General features: G+C 41.2%; 2 protein-coding genes and 1 long non-coding RNA gene across 8 annotated transcripts in view; 2 read left to right on the forward strand and 1 right to left on the reverse strand.

The window, feature by feature from the left end:
* Positions 1 to 3,726, forward strand: part of ASMTL (acetylserotonin O-methyltransferase like) — an 18,320-nt gene extending 14,594 nt beyond the window's left edge. Inside the window, exons 12-13 of one of the 2 annotated variants that reach the window (XM_060686659.2) lie at positions 727 to 852; positions 3,286 to 3,726. In XM_060686659.2, coding sequence (XP_060542642.1) covers positions 727 to 852; positions 3,286 to 3,509 — 350 coding nt within the window. In that variant the 3' untranslated portion in view covers positions 3,510 to 3,726. The remainder of the gene's footprint in view (positions 1 to 726; positions 853 to 3,285) is intronic. The other variant, XM_034431421.3, reaches the window with a different exon arrangement.
* Positions 2,405 to 10,734, reverse strand: LOC117673794 (uncharacterized). 2 transcript variants are annotated; one of them, XR_015734520.1, is made up of 2 exons: positions 10,600 to 10,734; positions 2,405 to 2,805 (listed from the first exon to the last, which is right to left on the reverse strand). It is a non-coding gene; the product is annotated as an uncharacterized LOC117673794 (long non-coding RNA). The 2 variants fall into 2 exon arrangements; XR_015734521.1 differs by having other exon boundaries at positions 10,569 to 10,692.
* On the forward strand, positions 6,528 to 16,145 carry SLC25A6 (solute carrier family 25 member 6). 4 transcript variants are annotated; one of them, XM_087895305.1, is made up of 5 exons: positions 6,528 to 6,648; positions 9,862 to 11,141; positions 12,889 to 13,375; positions 14,397 to 14,537; positions 15,515 to 16,145. In XM_087895305.1, exons 2-5 carry the CDS (start codon positions 10,518 to 10,520, stop codon positions 15,670 to 15,672), a joined length of 1,410 nt encoding a protein of 469 aa, XP_087751431.1. In that variant the 5' UTR covers positions 6,528 to 6,648; positions 9,862 to 10,517; the 3' UTR covers positions 15,673 to 16,145. The 4 variants fall into 4 exon arrangements, with proteins under 4 accessions (XP_087751431.1, XP_087751432.1, XP_087751430.1 ...); XM_087895306.1 differs by having other exon boundaries at positions 6,547 to 6,638; XM_087895304.1 differs by lacking the exon at positions 6,528 to 6,648 and adding an exon at positions 8,506 to 9,465 and having other exon boundaries at positions 9,520 to 11,141.
* Positions 16,146 to 17,716: the final 1,571 nt, after the last annotated feature.

Genomic DNA, 17,716 nt, shown 5'->3' on the forward strand with positions numbered 1-17,716 from the left:
GGTGGCAGTAGGCGGTCTCGAAGATAGCTAGGCCCTATGCCATGGAGCGCTTTAAAGGTGATAACCAACACCTTGAAGCGCACCCGGAAGACCACCGGGAGCCAGTGCAGTTCACGCAGGAGCGGTGTTACATGGGAGCGCCACGCTGCTCCCGTCACTACCCGCGCTGCTGCGTTCTGGACCAGTTGGAGCCTCCGGGTGCTCTTCAAGGGGAGCCCCATATAGAGAGCATTGCAGTAATCAAGGCGAGAGGTTACGAGGGCATGAGTGACTGTGCACAAGGAATCCCGATCAAGAAAGGGCCGCAACTGGCGGATCAGGCGAACCTGATAAAAGGTCCCCCTGGTTACAGCCGTCAGATGTTCCTCCAAGGACAGCTGCGTATCCAGGAGGACTCCCAGATTGCGAGCCCTCTCTGTGGGGGCCAAAGACTCGCCCCCAATAGTCAGTGATGGAAATCATGGGAAAATGTTACGACTTGATCACTATATTTGAATCTATGTGCATTATGTTAAATATAGCCCTGAGCTTTTTTAGAATATTATAAGAATAAAATCTCATTCTTCCCTCCAAAAAAATTTGGGTCTGTTCTGCATACATTTGAAATGTGCTTATTTATTTTAGTTTACTTAAATGTTATTTCATGTTTCATTTTGTTTATGAAGCTATTCATCTGAAAATGTAATCACTTTCTGCGGGAACTAATGAAAATATGTTTTCATTAAGTAGGTGATATTTTCAAAGATAATCTTCCAGAAGCAGATCTTTATATTCTTTCAAGGGTTTTACATCATTATTCTGAGGAAAAGATTTCTCTACTGTTAAACAAACTCTCTGCTCTTTCCAAGCAAGGTAAGAGTTTAAATCCCCCTCCCCCCTTATTAATTGATTTATTGGTTTTACATTTACATAACTCTATGGATGATGTTTTTCATTCAATTAAACAAGGGATTTGAAAGCTAATGATGTTAAGACAAACTGAATTGTAGCTAATTTTTAACTCCAAAGTATTTTATTTAAAACACTGCACAAACATCTGTCTCTAAGGATTCAGAGTACAACTAATTATTATATCTCTAAAACCCATAATTCAGCAGATAAAGCTTTAACATTTTTTTAAAAAGTAAAAAGAGTAATTCTTGCTGAAAAATAACATTCTTGCCTGAAACTGAAAAGAAAATCAACTTGGGCTAAAGGAGGGTTCAGGTTTTGAAGAAGGAATCCCATAGCAGCAATTCCTGTGCTTAGAATATACTTCTGTCTGTTGTCTAGCCTGCCTTCGATAATACAGGCACTAGAAGAAAAGCATCTGTAGAAAACCATAAAAGCGTGAAGAGGCATTCCTTCAAGTATTTGAGTTCCAAGCCATTTAGTACTTTTAAAAAGTCTTGGATTGAAACCAGAGCTTGCAGTCCCTGGATTTATCAGCTGATCACTGATAGCCATGATCTGCATCAGCTGAATCTTCAGAATGTAGTTCCAGAATAGTCTCATATATAATATCTGGTTAGGGCAATTTACCCTGTTTGGCTCCTCCACACTAGCCCTTAAAGGATGAAAAAGAAAACCAGTTTCCTGGATCTGAGAACTATTTGCCTGTAGTAATTGTCTAGTGAATTTTTAATTTTTTGGTTTTTATGCCATCCATTACAGTGTTCAGACAGATTCAGTACTTTTTCAATCTCACTGACAAAGATGCTATAGCAGAATCAGCATACCAGTGGTTTTCCCAGAATCCCAATACCTCATCTAATAACTTTGTGTATTTATTTCATATAAAATTGTCTTTAGAGCATTATGCTATGGATGCCGATGCCTCAAATGTGCCTTCATGTGCTACAGAGCACTTTTTTGGAAGGATTTGCACAGCCTTAAAACTTACAGAATCTTTACCAAAGTGTTGCTTGCCAAAGGATAATATATAGAATTGATGTGGCCATGAAGATTGAAAAATTGTATGGGTGGGTTCTGATTCTATGCACATTTAATTGGAGCAAATCTACTGACTACTGACTGGAGTTAAGCTTTCTTCCATTTAATAAGATTTCTGACAAAAAAGCACTGGAAAGATTGGATCTGCTTGATAACCACAGTGACTCACTTTATGATAATCATAAAAACGGTCATAAAATGAAATCACATGGTGATCTACTTAAGGATCACAACAACCAAAAATTATGTAAAATTCTGCCTATCTGTAGTTTGATCTGTGCCTCCACAGTACTTGTAAAATTAAAAGCAATGTATGATTGTTGTAAATATTGTTGAACATGTCTGCTTTGCATATTTTGAAAAGTAGCTGTTTAAATGCTAAGCATTGAAATTCCTAGCCTCATCACATTAAATATGTGCAATCTAATCCTGTAATTATTCAGTCAGAAATAAATTCTACTGTTCCAGTGACTCTCAGAAATTCTCAAAGTACTTTAATTTTGAGTTCATGGAGTTGAATTCAGACAAAGTTGGAGAGCAAGCTAACCACTGTATAAAATATAAAAATACAATTCACTGTAGCTGGGTTTGTTTTCCAGTTTAAATAGTGGTTGCAGGATGGAAGCCAGATCAGGATCATAGCACAAAAGGGGCTTTCGTCTCATATCACTGCCATCTCCTTTTGGATCATATGGCTGCTTCCACTCCCGTTTTAATGAAGATTATACTTGTGGTGGTGGGAAATCAAGTCTTTGCATTATAGTTCTGATTTGGGCTCCTCCCAGGTAGTAGTTCAAGCTAGGCTTCTTGATCTGCCATACTGGATGTCAGCTTCTATAATGTGCACTTGCATATGAATTGAATTTCAAGTTCCTAGAAGGAAGATTGTGAAAATGATTTTTTAAAATATCTCTTCATTAGTCTTGCATGAAAAGAGTCTTAAACTCCATCATGGTTTCAATAAGAGGTCAGAATCAGAACAGCCATCAACCTACAAGAGGCAAATTCCTTTTTCTTAGTTATTCGTGTTCAGAACTGTTTATATTTAAAAGTAGGAGGATATTACTGTCCACATTTCCAGATTGCAGTTACATTGCAAGGGAGAATTTCATCTCTGGGACTGTTGCAGAATTCTGTGATACAATTTGGGGATGATTTGGGAGGCCACAAAATGGGGTTGGAGGGACCTGGAATGCACGTTGTCTATACTCATTTTAAAGTATCAATAATTTGATCTTTAAAAAATATAATCCTGTTTTCCTTTTAACAGGAAAAGTTTCATGTAGGATAAAAAAAACATTAACAAAAGTCTAGGTGTATGTTACTACATTTTTGTTTTTGTTTTAAATATAGGAATTGCGCTGCTAATAGCAGAGATAATACTTGATGAAAAGCGAATAAAACCTGCTAGAGCTGTTTTCCAGTCTCTCAGTATGACAGAAGGCAAGGAAAGAAATACATTGGAATACAAACAGTTATTAGAAGAACATGGATTTAGTAATGTACAGATTAAAATAACAGGAAATCTGCTAGATGTAATTTTGTGCTCTAAGAAACCATCTTCCTACACTAAATAGTTCTGGATTTATTATTTCAGTTTTCTGAATACTGTGTTTCTATTTCTGATTATGGTGTCTCTGAATTGTTATGGTGGTGAATTGTATGTAAAAGCTATTCCACTTTTTATTATTTGTTAAAAACTGAACTAAATGTAATTTCCTTCTGAAAAGTCCTGGCTGCTTTTGTAACTAATAGTAATTGATAGCATTAAATCATTTCTCCCTTTTTCCCCTATTACATGTTCTTTCTAATTTATGGTCTAATGTAATCCAACAACTTTTCTGTGCATCATGAGCTATAGAGATTCTCAGTCATCCAGGTCATGGTTGTCCCAGAGGTGCTTTTTCAGGAGGGAACTGGACTTTCATTTGAAGATGTTTTGCTTCTCATCCAAAAAGCTTCTTCAGCTCTGATAGGATAGTGGGGAATGAGAGGATTTTATGACAAGCAAAATATCTTCAAAAGAAAAAACGAAGTCCAGTTGCCTCCTGAAAAAGCACCTTTGGGACATCAGGAGCTGTACAGATTTTAGTAGGGCAGGCATCAATTCTATAGTCCAATGGCCCTATTTTGTAATAGCAAAATCCAAGAAATATAAGAAAACATTAAAGGAATCCACTCCCCCACCATCTCCCAACACATACATACAGATTTGGTGATAGTGATTACACTTATTCAATGTGTGGTCAGGTTTAATGAATAAGCCACATGGTAAACCACTGATGATGTGATAGAATATGCATCTGCAGAAGCAGTGGGGGAGAATTTTGGCAACAGAGCTTTCCCAGAAAGAGGCTTGGATTAAGAGACTGCAGACCTCAGCTGCTGGAGGGAGAGGGAGGATCAAGTGAGCCGTGGTAGTGCAATGGTTAGAATGTAGTATTGCAAGCTAACTCTGCCGACTGCCAGCAGTTCGACTCTCACCAGCTCAAGGTTGACTCAGCCTCAGACTGAAGCTAGTAAAATGAGGACCCAGATTGTTGGGGGCAATATGCTGACTCTGTAAACTGCTTAGAGGGGGCTGTAAAGCACTGAAGTGGTAAATAAGTCTAAATGCTATCAGGATAGCCACATCCTAGAATCTCTAAGCAAATAAAGGATTGGAATTGATTTGATCTTGTTATCTCTGGGTTTGTGCCTGATACACGTTATGACTGAGCCACTGGAAAAATGTAATTTCTATTTACAGATAAGGAGCGCTAAGACTATAGTGGTTACTGTGGTTCCTTATCCATAATGACTTCTAAATTAAATACAGATGTGTACAACTCCAGGAACAAATGATTGACTCCAAGCTTGCTTAAACATGCTAACATTCTGAACGTATTTTCAAATGAAGAGAGATTAAACATTCATATTCTCAGTCTATATTACTAGTTGTCTCTTCAGAATAAAAAACAACTAATTCAGAGGCTACAAAATTAAATGCGTTACAATGCCAGCACATTTGTTGTTCTTATGCACAATAGAGCTCTATTCTGAATTCATATTTCTTTGCAAACAAATGCCCTTCCATTTGTACAAAATTCAATAGGCAAAAACATGCAAACAAGAGACAGTGCCAAACTAGTGCCATATTGTTTTGTGTTAACCTAACCCATGGGTGTCAAACTCACGTCACGGTGGCATCACATATCAGGAATTTTTTCCCCTTAATGGTGTGGGCATGGCCAGCGCATGACACATCTGGCCCATGGGCCGGAGGTTTGACAGTCCTGACCTAACCTGTCAAATTTCACTATTAATCCACTTTGCCCTGAACCTCTGTCTGAAGGGAGATGCATTTTTTGCTACATCACCAAGAACAGCCAGAGAAGGAAGGAAGAAACTTGCAAGAAGTGCCCACTTTTAACTGGTAACAGTTGTGGTGGAGATAGCCTCTGGAGTCTGATTGCTAAGGAGTGCTGTTGAGGGTCTCTCCTCTTCATCTCTGGTCAGATAATAAAAGAAAAGCTGGGAAAGAGTCTGGCCATTAGTTCTATACAACATGTGTATTTAAAGATTAGGAAACAAGAATCTCCAAACAGTGTGCTCTCTCTCTTCAACAATTCTTCCTTGTTCCAATATTTTCAACAATCTTCCCGTGCTCTCCAATCCCCCTCTTTGGGGAAGCTATCAAGGCAATTTGAAAAAGGAACATACATTAGATTATCTTGGTCCCTATTTGCAATAATTAAGGCCAGATTATAAAATGTAAATGCTCTAGTTAATGATCATTATTGGGTCCTTTATGGGAAAACACCTGTTTTAGCTCAAATGCAGAAGTTGAAAAACACATTTAATTTAGGCAAACTAAACTTTCATATTTCAGTCAATAATTATTTACATGGGCTTATCCATAAAGTCAGCAAGAGGTCAAATTTGAGGAAGGCTACATTTCTTTCTTTGAACATGCTTAATTTACACATTTTCCTGAGGGTGTGAAAAGACTTCCTAGCCTATTTTAATACTGGATCCAAAATTCAATTTGGAACTGCTCTGGAAGGCCAGTTTGAGTTGATCCAGCATCAGAGTGAGATAACTTAGTAATGGAGAAAACACAAATAACTGAAATGTGTAGGACAGCCAGGTGATTAGAAAGACATAAAATAAAGTAAATTAAATTGGATTAAGTGCGAGGTTTTCAGTTTCACTATAAAAAATCAATTTTTTAAAAATGCAGTGAACATAGTAGCCTATATTGGGGTGTCAAACTTGATTTCATTGAGGGCCAGATCAGCATTGTGGTTGTCCTGGGGGGGGGTGGAGGAGGGGAAGGGGCATGGCTGGGGTGGTCACAGCAGACTGGGCATGGCCCAGGGGCCTTGAGTTTGACACCCCTGATCTATAGCAAGAGGCGATCCACATCCAAAATGCTATGGCTACCTTGCAAAAAATGACAATTTTTTTAGCTTTAGTGATTGGTTTGGTAGCTTCATAGACACCTTTGTGTGACACAGGTGTAGGTCACAAAGGTGGAGGAGCAGGTGTCCTTTGATAGGAGGAGAAGAGAGGCCTTCATCCCTGCAGGCTAAAGGGTCAGTTACTCTCATAACTACTGTTAGTTATCAGAGGGAAGATAGCTTCCTAGAGATAAGCTGCCAATCAGTGGGGCTCCTGGACTCTGGGGAAGCTTCCTTCCTTTTGTAATCTCTCCTCTCAGAGGGGTGAGTGAGGGTGAGTTTGGGTTAGATTTAGGTTGGGGGTGAGGGCGAGAGGGTGAGGGACAGGCTGAAGGGGAGGGTGAGAGGGTCAGGATCAGGGGAGGGGGATGGGAGAAAGAGATGGTAAAAAAAGAATGGGGAGGGGAGGGGAGGGGGAAAGGAAGATGGGGAAAGGGAGGGGAGGGGCAAAGAGAAAGACATTACAAAAATGTCTTTCTGGAAAAGATCACGTTAGGCTTTCTATTTGCCTCCCCCATTTTAGCGGCCTGAATGTGAATGGCTGATCTCCAAATGGCATGAACTTGCTGTGCCCCACAAACCAGCCTCCCCCTTGGGGCTTCTGGGTGGCTCTCTCTCTGCCTCCCCCACCTATCATGGACGTTGCAGAGAAAAACCGGGGGTTGGAGGGGGCTGGAGCCCAAGGTTAAACAAGCGAAGTGCCCATCAGTCTGTCCCCCTGCCATGTGCAAAGCCCCTTCGTCTGCCGCCCCTCCTCGCCCCCCACCCACCTGGGCAGCTCCTTCACTAGCCCCTGCAGCTTTGAGAGCAGCTAGAGGTGCCATGCCTGCTGCTGCGCCAGATGGTCTCTGCCCAAGCCTCCTCCTCTGGCAGAGTTCCAGTCCGCTTCACCCTTTGTGAAGGCAAAGGCAGCCCCAAAGCACACCATGGATGGCAGGGCTCCGGAGGGGGGTGCGGAGTGCATGGTGGCTTCTCATGTGATCCTGTGGATGCCCCTCCCCTTACACCGGAGCCAAGATGGAAGGGGGGATTCCTCCGCCTTGTGGGGCTCACTGAGCAGGAGCCACCCAGTCCTTTCTCCTCTTAGCTGCTGTCCCTCCAGTGCCCAGCCAGGGGGTGGCCAGGGTCTCCTCCGGTGATTTCCAGCTTGCATTTCGATTGATGCGACCTAAACCTTCATTTCACAGCCATGTCCTGTTTGTTGCTGGCTCGGATTTCATTATGATTGCTTACAAGCATGCAAAATCACATCCCCCTCTTCCCCTCCCTCCACCCCCACCCCAGTCCGGACAGCCCCTCCTTTTCAATGAGCACTCGGAAGAGTTGCATCTGAACCTCCATTCTCATGCTCCCCAACCTGCTCCAGCCATAGCCTCAGGGTTCCCCAGCAGCCACCCCCTCCTCGCCAGCTCTCCATCTGGGTGGCCAGCCTACCCCTCCAGCCGCTACCCCGTGATTCTCATGCTCCCCTGCCTGCTCCACGCCTGGCAGCAGCAGCCACTCCAGCCACTGCCTTGGGGCTGCCCAGTAGCCACAGCACGCCCCACTTCACCCTCTCCTCGAGCAGGGGGATGCCACCACTGCCAGACGCATAGCAGGCAGGGGAGCACGAGAATCATGGGGCAGCGGCCAGAGAGGCGGGCCAGCCACCCAGGTGGAGGGCTGGCGCGGTGGGGGCAGAGAGGAGGGGGAAGCCGCGGGTCTACCATCTCTTGGGGGGAGCAGGCTGCTGACATCAGCAGCAGTGGCGGCTGCATTCCTGATCTACGAAGAAGGGGAAGCGGTGTGGGCTGAGGGGCAAGTGATGGATGAGGCAATGCTGGCCCGTTTCCTACATGCCTTCTGGAATAGCATGGGCCAGGCCAAAGCGACACGGGCCGGCCGCTTACAATTTCCAGGACGGCCGTGCGGGCTGAATCTGATGTCGTGGGCTGTAGCTAGCCTGCGGGCTTTGAGTTTAACACCCCTGGCTTATATGATGTATAATCTAGAAAAAGCATATAGTTTGTCTATATCTATATCTATATATATATGTATAAATATATATATCTATATATCTATATATATCTATACACACACACACACACACACACACACACACATATTTTCTGAGGTTTTTGCGGGTGTTTGTATGTAGGTCTTTGGTTATTCGGGTTTTCTCCCGCGTAAAATTGGAAGTGTCTTGGCGACGTTTCGACGAAGTCTCATTTGTCATCTTCAGGCTGGTGTTTTTGGCTTGGTGCTTCTAGGAGCAATGTGTGATCGCTGTTTCTTCCTTTTAACTGCTAGTGGGGGTTTGAACCCCCACTAGCAGTTAAACATAGAAAAGCGACAGCTCCGACCTCGCAACACACCCATAGCTTCTAAACTAAACAAGAGCCTGAAGATGACAGGGTTGTAAGCCTGTCAAAACTTTGCTAGAAAGAAAAACTTTTAAGATACTGGTAGGATTTTAGCTAAGGTTTTAAAGGACCTTGCAAAGTGCTCTGTAAGGATTTTTGGAAGATTTTAAGCTAGGATTTTAACCAGAATTTTAAACATTTTAACTAACTTATTTAACATGACGCAGGAAAACCCCCGAGATTTTAATTTTTTGCATATACACACCAGCAAAAACTTAAGAAGACACACACACACACATATATATAGTTACAAAACAATTAGATCAAGAATCAAACTTATTAGAAGAAAGAAGTCTTCTCAGATGTTTCCAATGTTTAATTTTTCAGCATGTATGTAACTCAAATAAAAGGAAATAAAAATTAACACTTAGTCAATAACACATGAAAATGTGTGTCCCTTAACAACCCTATTCTGTAATCTAGCCACTTGGTAAGATCAGTTACAACACCAAGCATCACAATATTAAGTACCAATGAGCCAAATTTCAGTTAGAAAAATTATACTCAGTGACTAAAGGCTTGGTTGTGATTAGTGCAAAGAATAATAAAATCAAGAAATCATTGTGATTGAGTATAGGTAGTCATTGACTTACAACAATTTGTTTAGTGATTATTTGAACTTACAAAGGCACTGAAAAAGATGACTTACAACCATTTTTTACACTTGCAACTGTTGAAGTATCCCCATGGTGATATCATCAAAATTCAACTGGCTTATATTTATGATGGTTGAAGTGTCCCAGGGTCATATGTTCTCTTTTTGCAACCTGACAAGCCAAGTCAATGGGGAAGCCAGATTCACTTAACTGTGTTACCAACAACAACAGCAGTGATTTACTTAACAACTGTAGCAAGAAAGGTCATAAAATGGGGCAAAACTCACTTAACAACTGTTTCACTTAGCACTAGAAACTGGTTGAAAGTCAAGGACTACCTGTAGATCATTTACAGTTAATTCTATCAAGAATTTTACCTTGGTAGACAATTTTCAGCAAATTTCAATATGTGGTCTTACAAAAAGAAAGCAGTGGGTTGCAAAAAGTTATTACCATTTGTCTTAATTACCTATTTCTTTTTATTTTCAGGCCTTGACATCTGTTTTCAACGGGTGAATACTTATTTTAAATTCAGGGTATACTATCATTCCTCTTTCAAGGCAAAGTTAAAGATGAAACTATGTTATGGTTTCAATAAATGTAAGACTTTATTAAACATTGGGACTGGGACTCCCTTCTATTTCTTTAGCAAAACTTTGGTGTTCCTCCAGCTCCAAAATTCTTTTAGAAGAAATTCCGGATTAATTTTATTCACCCAAGGCTACCTCTTGGTAGGGGGACATAGTACTATATTAATTCAACCTATGGCTCTTCTGAACTCTGCATTAATAAGATAGCACGGGAGAAAGAGAAGGAAAATAAGATAAATAAGTATGAGGTCTGTAAATATTCCTGAATGTTTTAACTGTCCCAGTTGATGGAGGAAACCCAATTCACTATCAGAGTAGAAACATATCTATGTAGCAACTAATAGCTACAAGGTAAAAAGAAAATATCCTAATATTTGCAAGTTTATAATGGACTGCAGTGGCTCACAAGCAGTACTGTAACATTGTAATACTCCGTTCCTTTATTATTTGAAAGTCTTTTTTTAGGTATAAACGTGGGCACTAAATGGTAACAGCAGCAACCTAAGGATCAACTCAGTAACCGATCGAACGGATCATAGTGAAACGGTTAGCGGGATGATCTTTCGAATCTGTTTCGATCATAGTCACGGGATATCAAAGGCTGACCTGGAAGCAAACCCGAATGCATCCAATGTACCTTTAAATATAAAGGTTAGCCGCCGCCACCCGAACTGCCGCAGCAGAAGGCAACCTTCTGGAGCCGCTTCCCCCGAGGGCCGCAATCTTAGCTGGGGGGAAAGACGTCTTGACTTGCCTTCCACGTGGCTCCACATCCTCGGCTTCCTCCCATTCAAAGGCACTTTAGCGGGAAGGGAGAGAGCGAGGAAGGCCTCGTGGGGAGCAGGAGGGACCGAAGGGAAACGCAGCCGTCCGGCACAGCCCGCCTCTCTTCGTCGGGCCTGCCAATGGCGCCCAGCGGGCGGAGCTTCCCGAGCCGGCCATTTAGCTCCCGAGCAGAGGCAGCCCTTCCCTTTCGGTGTCTTGCGCTGCGGCCGCAACGACAGAGCGCCCCGTTCCCCAGCCCCTCCCTTCGGTACCACCCGGCGGCTCCCATCTACTCCTGCAGCCATGACAGAGCAGGCCATCTCCTTCGCCAAGGACTTCCTCGCGGGCGGCATCGCGGCGGCCATCAGCAAAACGGCGGTGGCTCCCATTGAGCGAGTCAAGCTCTTGCTTCAGGTCAGGCCCGCCGAGCACGTGGCGGGGGGGGAGGACGGGAGAAGCTCTAGGGAGGGGGGAACCTCCGTCCCTCCACCGCCCTCGGCTATGGAGATGAGGGGGACGGAGCGGCTCTGCTGTAGGGACAACAGAGGCACCGCTCGCTCCGCGTGGCGGCCGCTCCAGGGCGCTGTCAAACCGGCTCCCTTCCTGGAGACTTTGAATCGCGTGACCGGAGGAGATAGCCGGGACGGGTGGAAGGCGGGTAGCGGGATCCAGGGGATGGGGTGGGGGAGGGCGTCGACTCGCATCCGTATCCGTCCCCTGCTCGTTTTCCCGCTGGGTTTCCTTTGAGTCGGAAGAAAGGGCGGGAACAAGAGAGAGAGAGAGGTCGAGCGAAATAGGAACCGGCCGCCATTTTTCTTCCGGCGACGTGTCTTTGATTGACAGGACGGCGGACGTATAGGTCCCTAGTAGACGAGGAGAGGATGCGGTGGGGCTTTCGCCTCTTCCCGCTTATTTCTCGCGTGACTTGGCAGAAGCGAAAGGCTCTGCGGAGTCGGCGAGAGGAGTGACGTTTCTAATACGGCGGTTGGATTAGCCCCGCCCCTTCGCTACTTAGACGCTGGTTTCGTTGTCTGCTGGACTCCGCCTTGTATTTTTAAATGCTGTTTCTTCCCGGTTAGGAGAGCAGAGTACGTCTCTGAGCCATAGAGACGAAGTTACTACTATCCCCTTTTGCAGGCCGTTCTTTTTTCTTATTTACCAAACCCACATATCGTTCCATGCAGTTTATCACTTACTCTGAATTTATTGAGTCAATTTATATGGCTGCATATTCACCAGGCGAATATGAACTGCTTCCAAGGGATTAAAACCAAATACGAATGAAAAAGGATAAAATAATAATAAAAATATTCTCGAGTGTTTTTGCAACCTGCATTAACAGGAGAGTCATAAATTCCTAGACTTTAGAAAGGTATATGAGTTTTGTTCAAAATTGCGTAGGTTTTGAAGTCAGGTAAATTTATATAGATGGCTTTTTAAAACTCATACGGAGGAATGTGTAGATGAATTTTAAGGTGGTTGAACTTTTGTATGCAAAAACTGTCCAGATATGTCTAATTTATGTCCTGTCTTGAAAAACACTGACAGTATCAATAACAATGGACTAAGTAGATCAATGGTTTCAAGGCAGCTTACTATGTGTTACTACAAAGTTACTGTTGCAAAATTTATGGTTACTACGAAGACAATAAAATGTAATAATGATAGTTTTCCCAAGCAGCAGTACTTCCCTACACTCATATAATGCTCCTACCCTGACCTTTTAGATTCTTGTTTTTATGTACGCCTTCTGTCTTAATATTGTCAGTCTTTTCTCATACATACACACACACTTAAAGCTTTTTAATTGACTGTACCCCATCCTTATTGTCTATGTTTGTGATAAAGTTTGGTTTGATTAAATGTTAGGTGGGAATAACTTTCCATCTTTGTTCATAGTTGACCATTATAGATTTGAGGAAAGCTTGTCTGTTCCCATTATTTTCCAAGGGAGTGTCTTTAAAAATCTTACTTTTGATATAAAGTTCAAATTCTGCATTTTTATATTGTGAACACAGTAGATGTTCATTTAAGGTTGTATATAGTCCTTTTAATATTATTTATAATGTGTATACAGATCACACTATCATAAATGTAATTTCATGTGATGCTTCAGAAAAAAAAATACATCTAATTTAGAGTTATAAAACTTTTCTTACAGGTGCAACATGCAAGTAAGCAGATTGCTGCTGATAAACATTACAAAGGAATCATTGATTGTGTAGTCCGCATTCCCAAAGAGCAAGGAATGTTGTCCTTCTGGCGTGGAAATTTTGCCAATGTTATTAGATACTTCCCAACTCAGGCACTCAACTTTGCCTTCAAGGATAAGTATAAGCAAGTGTTTTTAGGAGGAGTAGACAAACATACACAGTTCTGGAGATATTTTGCTGGTAACCTGGCCTCAGGTGGTGCAGCTGGAGCTACCTCCCTCTGCTTTGTCTATCCTTTGGATTTTGCGAGAACTCGGCTGGCAGCTGATGTTGGAAAAGCTGGTGCTGACAGAGAATTCACAGGTCTCGGAGATTGTCTCGTCAAAATCTTCAGGTCTGATGGCCTGCGTGGCTTATATCAAGGCTTCAATGTCTCTGTTCAGGGCATAATCATCTATAGAGCTGCTTATTTTGGAATCTATGATACAGCAAAAGGTAAGTAAAATATTCAGGCTGATCTTGACAAATAACCTAGCATACCCTTTTGAAATGTTGTTTCTGATTGGTAAAGGTTATAGTTGTTGGATTCAATTGCTAAAATATGGTCAATTCTGTGGTATAATGTTTGGAAAGACATTTTAAATTTCAGTGGGCTAAAATATAGAAATGAAGGAAAGGTGACTTGATATCTAATCTCAAAAACAATTTTCAAAATCTTGAGGGTGGCATCCACTCAAAATAGTTTATTATTTTGATACTGATTCTATGACACACACACACCCGACATACAATTCAAAGATAAGATAAATAAAAACAGTTAAAATATTCTGTTGAACTGAAGAAACCCTGGGGTTCTCTGAATTTGGTTGTTTGCAGACATTTCATTACTCGACTATGTAACATAATCAGTACTTATTAATGGTATTGACAATGTTACCGAGTTGAATAATGAAGCATCTGCAAACAAACAAGTTTAGGGGGCACCAAGGACTCCACAGTTTAACTATATTCTCTTCTATATTTTATTAAGGCTAAAAAATGTCTTGTTATCTTTCCTTAAAGTGGAAAGAATAAGACTAAACATAGTTTTACTATTACCACTAGCTGTAATTGATGTAGGATGATCACCTGCTTATTAAACACTCATCCTGTTGTAAATAAGATAATTGATATTATTATTATTATTATTATTTTAATTTGATTTATATGCCGCCCTTCTCCGGAGACTCAGGGCGGCTTACAATGCGTTAAGCAATAGCCTTCATACTTTTGTATATTTATACAAAGTCAGCTTATTGCCTCCACAATCTGGGTCCTCAATTTACCTACCTTAGAAAGGATGGAAGGCTGAGTCAACCTTGAGCCTGGCAAGATTCAAACTTATTTTAATTGCAGACAGCTGGTGTTAAATTACAGTGCCTTGTAATATTATTATTGATTTTATTTTACATACCTTTGGACACTTTTAAATGATGCTTCCAAATCTTATTTTCATGAGAGTTTTGTTATATTATAGGTATGTTGCCAGATCCTAAGAATACTCATATTGTGATAAGCTGGATGATTGCACAAACAGTGACTGCAGTAGCTGGCGTGGTCTCCTATCCCTTTGACACAGTGCGACGTCGAATGATGATGCAGTCTGGGCGTAAAGCAGGTAAATAGAACCTTGCTTATAAACTTTGAAGCAGGGTGGGGTGCTTTTTTTTCACATCGATGCATTGTGTGATCTGTTTAAATATAAAGCCTTGCAACCTCATTCACAGTTAATGTTACTGATAAAGACTTAAGTATGTATTAAGTCATTCAGTGCTACCAGCTTGACAGAATCGTGTCTTCAGTTGAATTGCACTACAGATGTGCTGCATTCTGGTAAATGGAATTGTATTTCTGGTCCACAGTTTACCTGTATCCCTTAAATAAATATTGCCTAACTGAGAGATTTCTCTCCCACAACCTCCTTGTTCTGACCCAGCTCCCCAAACACAACACATCCTCTGATGTGAACTCAAAAGGTTCTTTTATTAGGAATGCCGACAGCCCTGGCAAAAAGTTTCTCTTGCAGGCTAACAAGTCCGGTCGGCCAGATGATGAATAGTTGTCTGCCACACCCTTTCATCTCTGCCCCCTGCCTTTTATCCCCAGTGCTAGGTGGGGCCTCACCAGCAGCGGTGGCTGTTCCTTGCCCAGGATCGGCCCACGGCTTTCCACTGCTCTCCTCTTCTCTGCCTCCTGTGCAGCAATGTGTCAGGCACTGGATACAGCTGTTCCTCCTCTTCCTCGTCAGTCACCACCAGACCTGTGGGCTGTTGACTCCCCATCTGAGGGCTGACGGATGGCCTATGCTCTGCCTCTGTCTCTCTCTCTCTGCCAGCTCCATTCCCTCTTCCCCCTTGGAGCTCCCAGGTTGCCCTGATGCTGACCCTGACTCCCATGCCACTGCCTTCTCTGATTCGGCTCCGGGAGGGGCCTGCGGCCAACAGGCTACAACACTTTTATAATAAATGAATGTAACAGAACTATTTGGTGGGTGTATTATTGAAACTATGAATTCTGGATAGCTTCCTTAATTCTTGTGATCTTGCTATGTTTGTACCTAAGTAATTCAAAAGAATCAATTTATTTTCCCCACAGCTGATATTATGTACTCTGGAACAATTGACTGTTGGAAGAAGATTGCAAAAGATGAAGGTGGAAAGGCTTTCTTCAAAGGCGCATGGTCTAATGTTCTTCGAGGCATGGGTGGTGCATTTGTGCTTGTGTTGTATGATGAGTTCAAGAAAGTCATTTAAACAAAATTTTATTAGAAATGTAACTTAAATTGACAGATCATGTAGAATAACTTGCCATTATGGACCACTGACTTAAAAAAAATTCCTACTCAGTCTTATTTATCGGGGCCAGATCATGTTTAAGTAGGACTAGAAACTGCCTTCAGTGAACTGATGTACATTATACAGGCATCAGAACAGACAGTCCAATTCATTGGATTTGTCTTGTATTTGGTGTTGGTTATAGTAGCTACAGTTCAGGGTCCAAGGAAGCTGATCTGCTTTTGTCTGAAGATCAGCTAAAAGTTTCAAGTCCTGTCTTAAAAGGACCATAAAAATCATGTTTTGAAAAATGAAAAATATTCATTTAGCCAATCTTGTTTTTCCACTTGTACTTAAGCACTATGTACTGTTTTTGCACAGCTGAACATCTAGCATTTGTGTTCTCCAATTTGGGGCATTCTGTGAAAAAATAAACATAATTATGTGTCGAATTTATGACTACTACATCTTGAGTTTTAGGGCCAGCCTCACTATGCAATAAAATGTGGTTTACTGATCTCAGATAGCATTTATGCATGTGCATATCCACCTGCACAAAAAGGGGGAGTGGGATAAAGTAAGGAAAGAACAAGTACAGGGAGACATTTTAAAATGCTGTCCTGTGGTCTGTGTTGGGGGAGAGTACTGTAGTTGGATTCTTGGACATAATCACTAGATTTAAAGGCTCTTTAAATAAGATATGCTTGTATAGGCCTTCAGAAGTTTTCATCATGCTTTTATAAAAATGGTAAAATGGTTTGAAATAGGAACACATTGTGAATATGGAGAAAACAGCTTGAAAACAGTAATGCAGTGGTTACGCAGTGTGCATATAGGGATGCTAATGATTATAGATCACCTCTAAGAATAAGTAGAAAGCTATGGGGAAAATATCATGTACATGCTTTGTAAAGTAGCACATGAATGTGGCATTAGATGAAACAGTTGTATGGGTCTTTAATTATTTGAAGAAAGATATCTTACTCATGTTCCCACATGGCATTTGTATGCTTTTACACTGTACTATTAAAAACAAGTAGCTAATAGAAGTGTTCATATTGGTATTGATGTTTAGAGTATTGAATAATATGACATCAGAGAAAATTAGAATTTTCTACTAATTTAGATTAGGTTTAAAGGATGATGGGACAATGAGCGAATTTGACTTTCCAGCTCCAGAATTTGCAAAAAAAAAAAAAAATGAAGAGAGACATATTGCATCAGATTATCTAGTATTATCTAGTATTATTTTGAATGAAGGCCAAATGTTCTTTTGTTTTGTTTTGTGTATTTAGCCTATATACTTGTGGATAAGTCCATCTACGAATAAGCCAAACCCAATTTTGAGGTGTGTTTTGGGACCCAAAATAATTACTGTATACAATATTTAATTGGTAATTATCAGAAAAAAGTTATATGGCCATTAAACTGTGATATGTAACAAAAGTGAAAATGGACCTGGAAAATTGTATTAAAAACTGGCCAAAAGTCATCTGCGGACATTGACAGATAAACACACTGACAATCTGTTGTTGCAACTACAGTAGTTTTCATTCCAGAATTATATAATGATGCCTTGCAATGCCTTCATAATGTATCCTTTGTGTCCAATTGGTAAGTAATGTCATAAACAGTTTTGAGTTTCAGTCAAAAATGTGATAGTAAACTTTGTTGGGCAATATATTGAAATGTATCTCCATTAACAAGGCAAATTGGCAGCTGATTTTTACTAAATATTTTAAATATTAAGTACTTTTTTTGCTATTGAAAAGTAAAAAGTCATATCTTAAACTGGTCTTTGTTGATTTACAAAAACAAGATATATAACTTCATCTCAAAAGTTATTAAATATATCTAGTTCATCAACTCCATCATATAAAAGTGTAGTCAAGGGGCTCTGAAAAGTTCAATAAAACCAAGAAAAGAGCAGCCAAAAATGTTAATTTGAAAAGGGTGCAGGAGGAATCCCAGATTGTCAGTCTATCACACATGCATATAGAAACAGACCTGGGTTGTATCTTCC

This window comes from Pantherophis guttatus, chromosome 5 (assembly GCF_059756535.1).
Source record: "Pantherophis guttatus breed Tessera chromosome 5, ASM5975653v1, whole genome shotgun sequence".
Lineage (NCBI taxonomy): Eukaryota > Metazoa > Chordata > Lepidosauria > Squamata > Colubridae > Pantherophis > Pantherophis guttatus.

Excerpts from the sequence above, each read along its gene's own strand:
- SLC25A6 (XM_087895305.1), top strand. The coding sequence starts at position 10,518 with ATGATCTTTCGAATCTGTTTCGATCATAGTCACGGGATATCAAAGGCT. Across the intron at positions 11,142-12,888 it reads GAGTCAAGCTCTTGCTTCAG|GTGCAACATGCAAGTAAGCA; the intron begins GTCAGGCCCGCC and ends CTTTTCTTACAG. Across the intron at positions 13,376-14,396 it reads AATCTATGATACAGCAAAAG|GTATGTTGCCAGATCCTAAG; the intron begins GTAAGTAAAATA and ends GTTATATTATAG.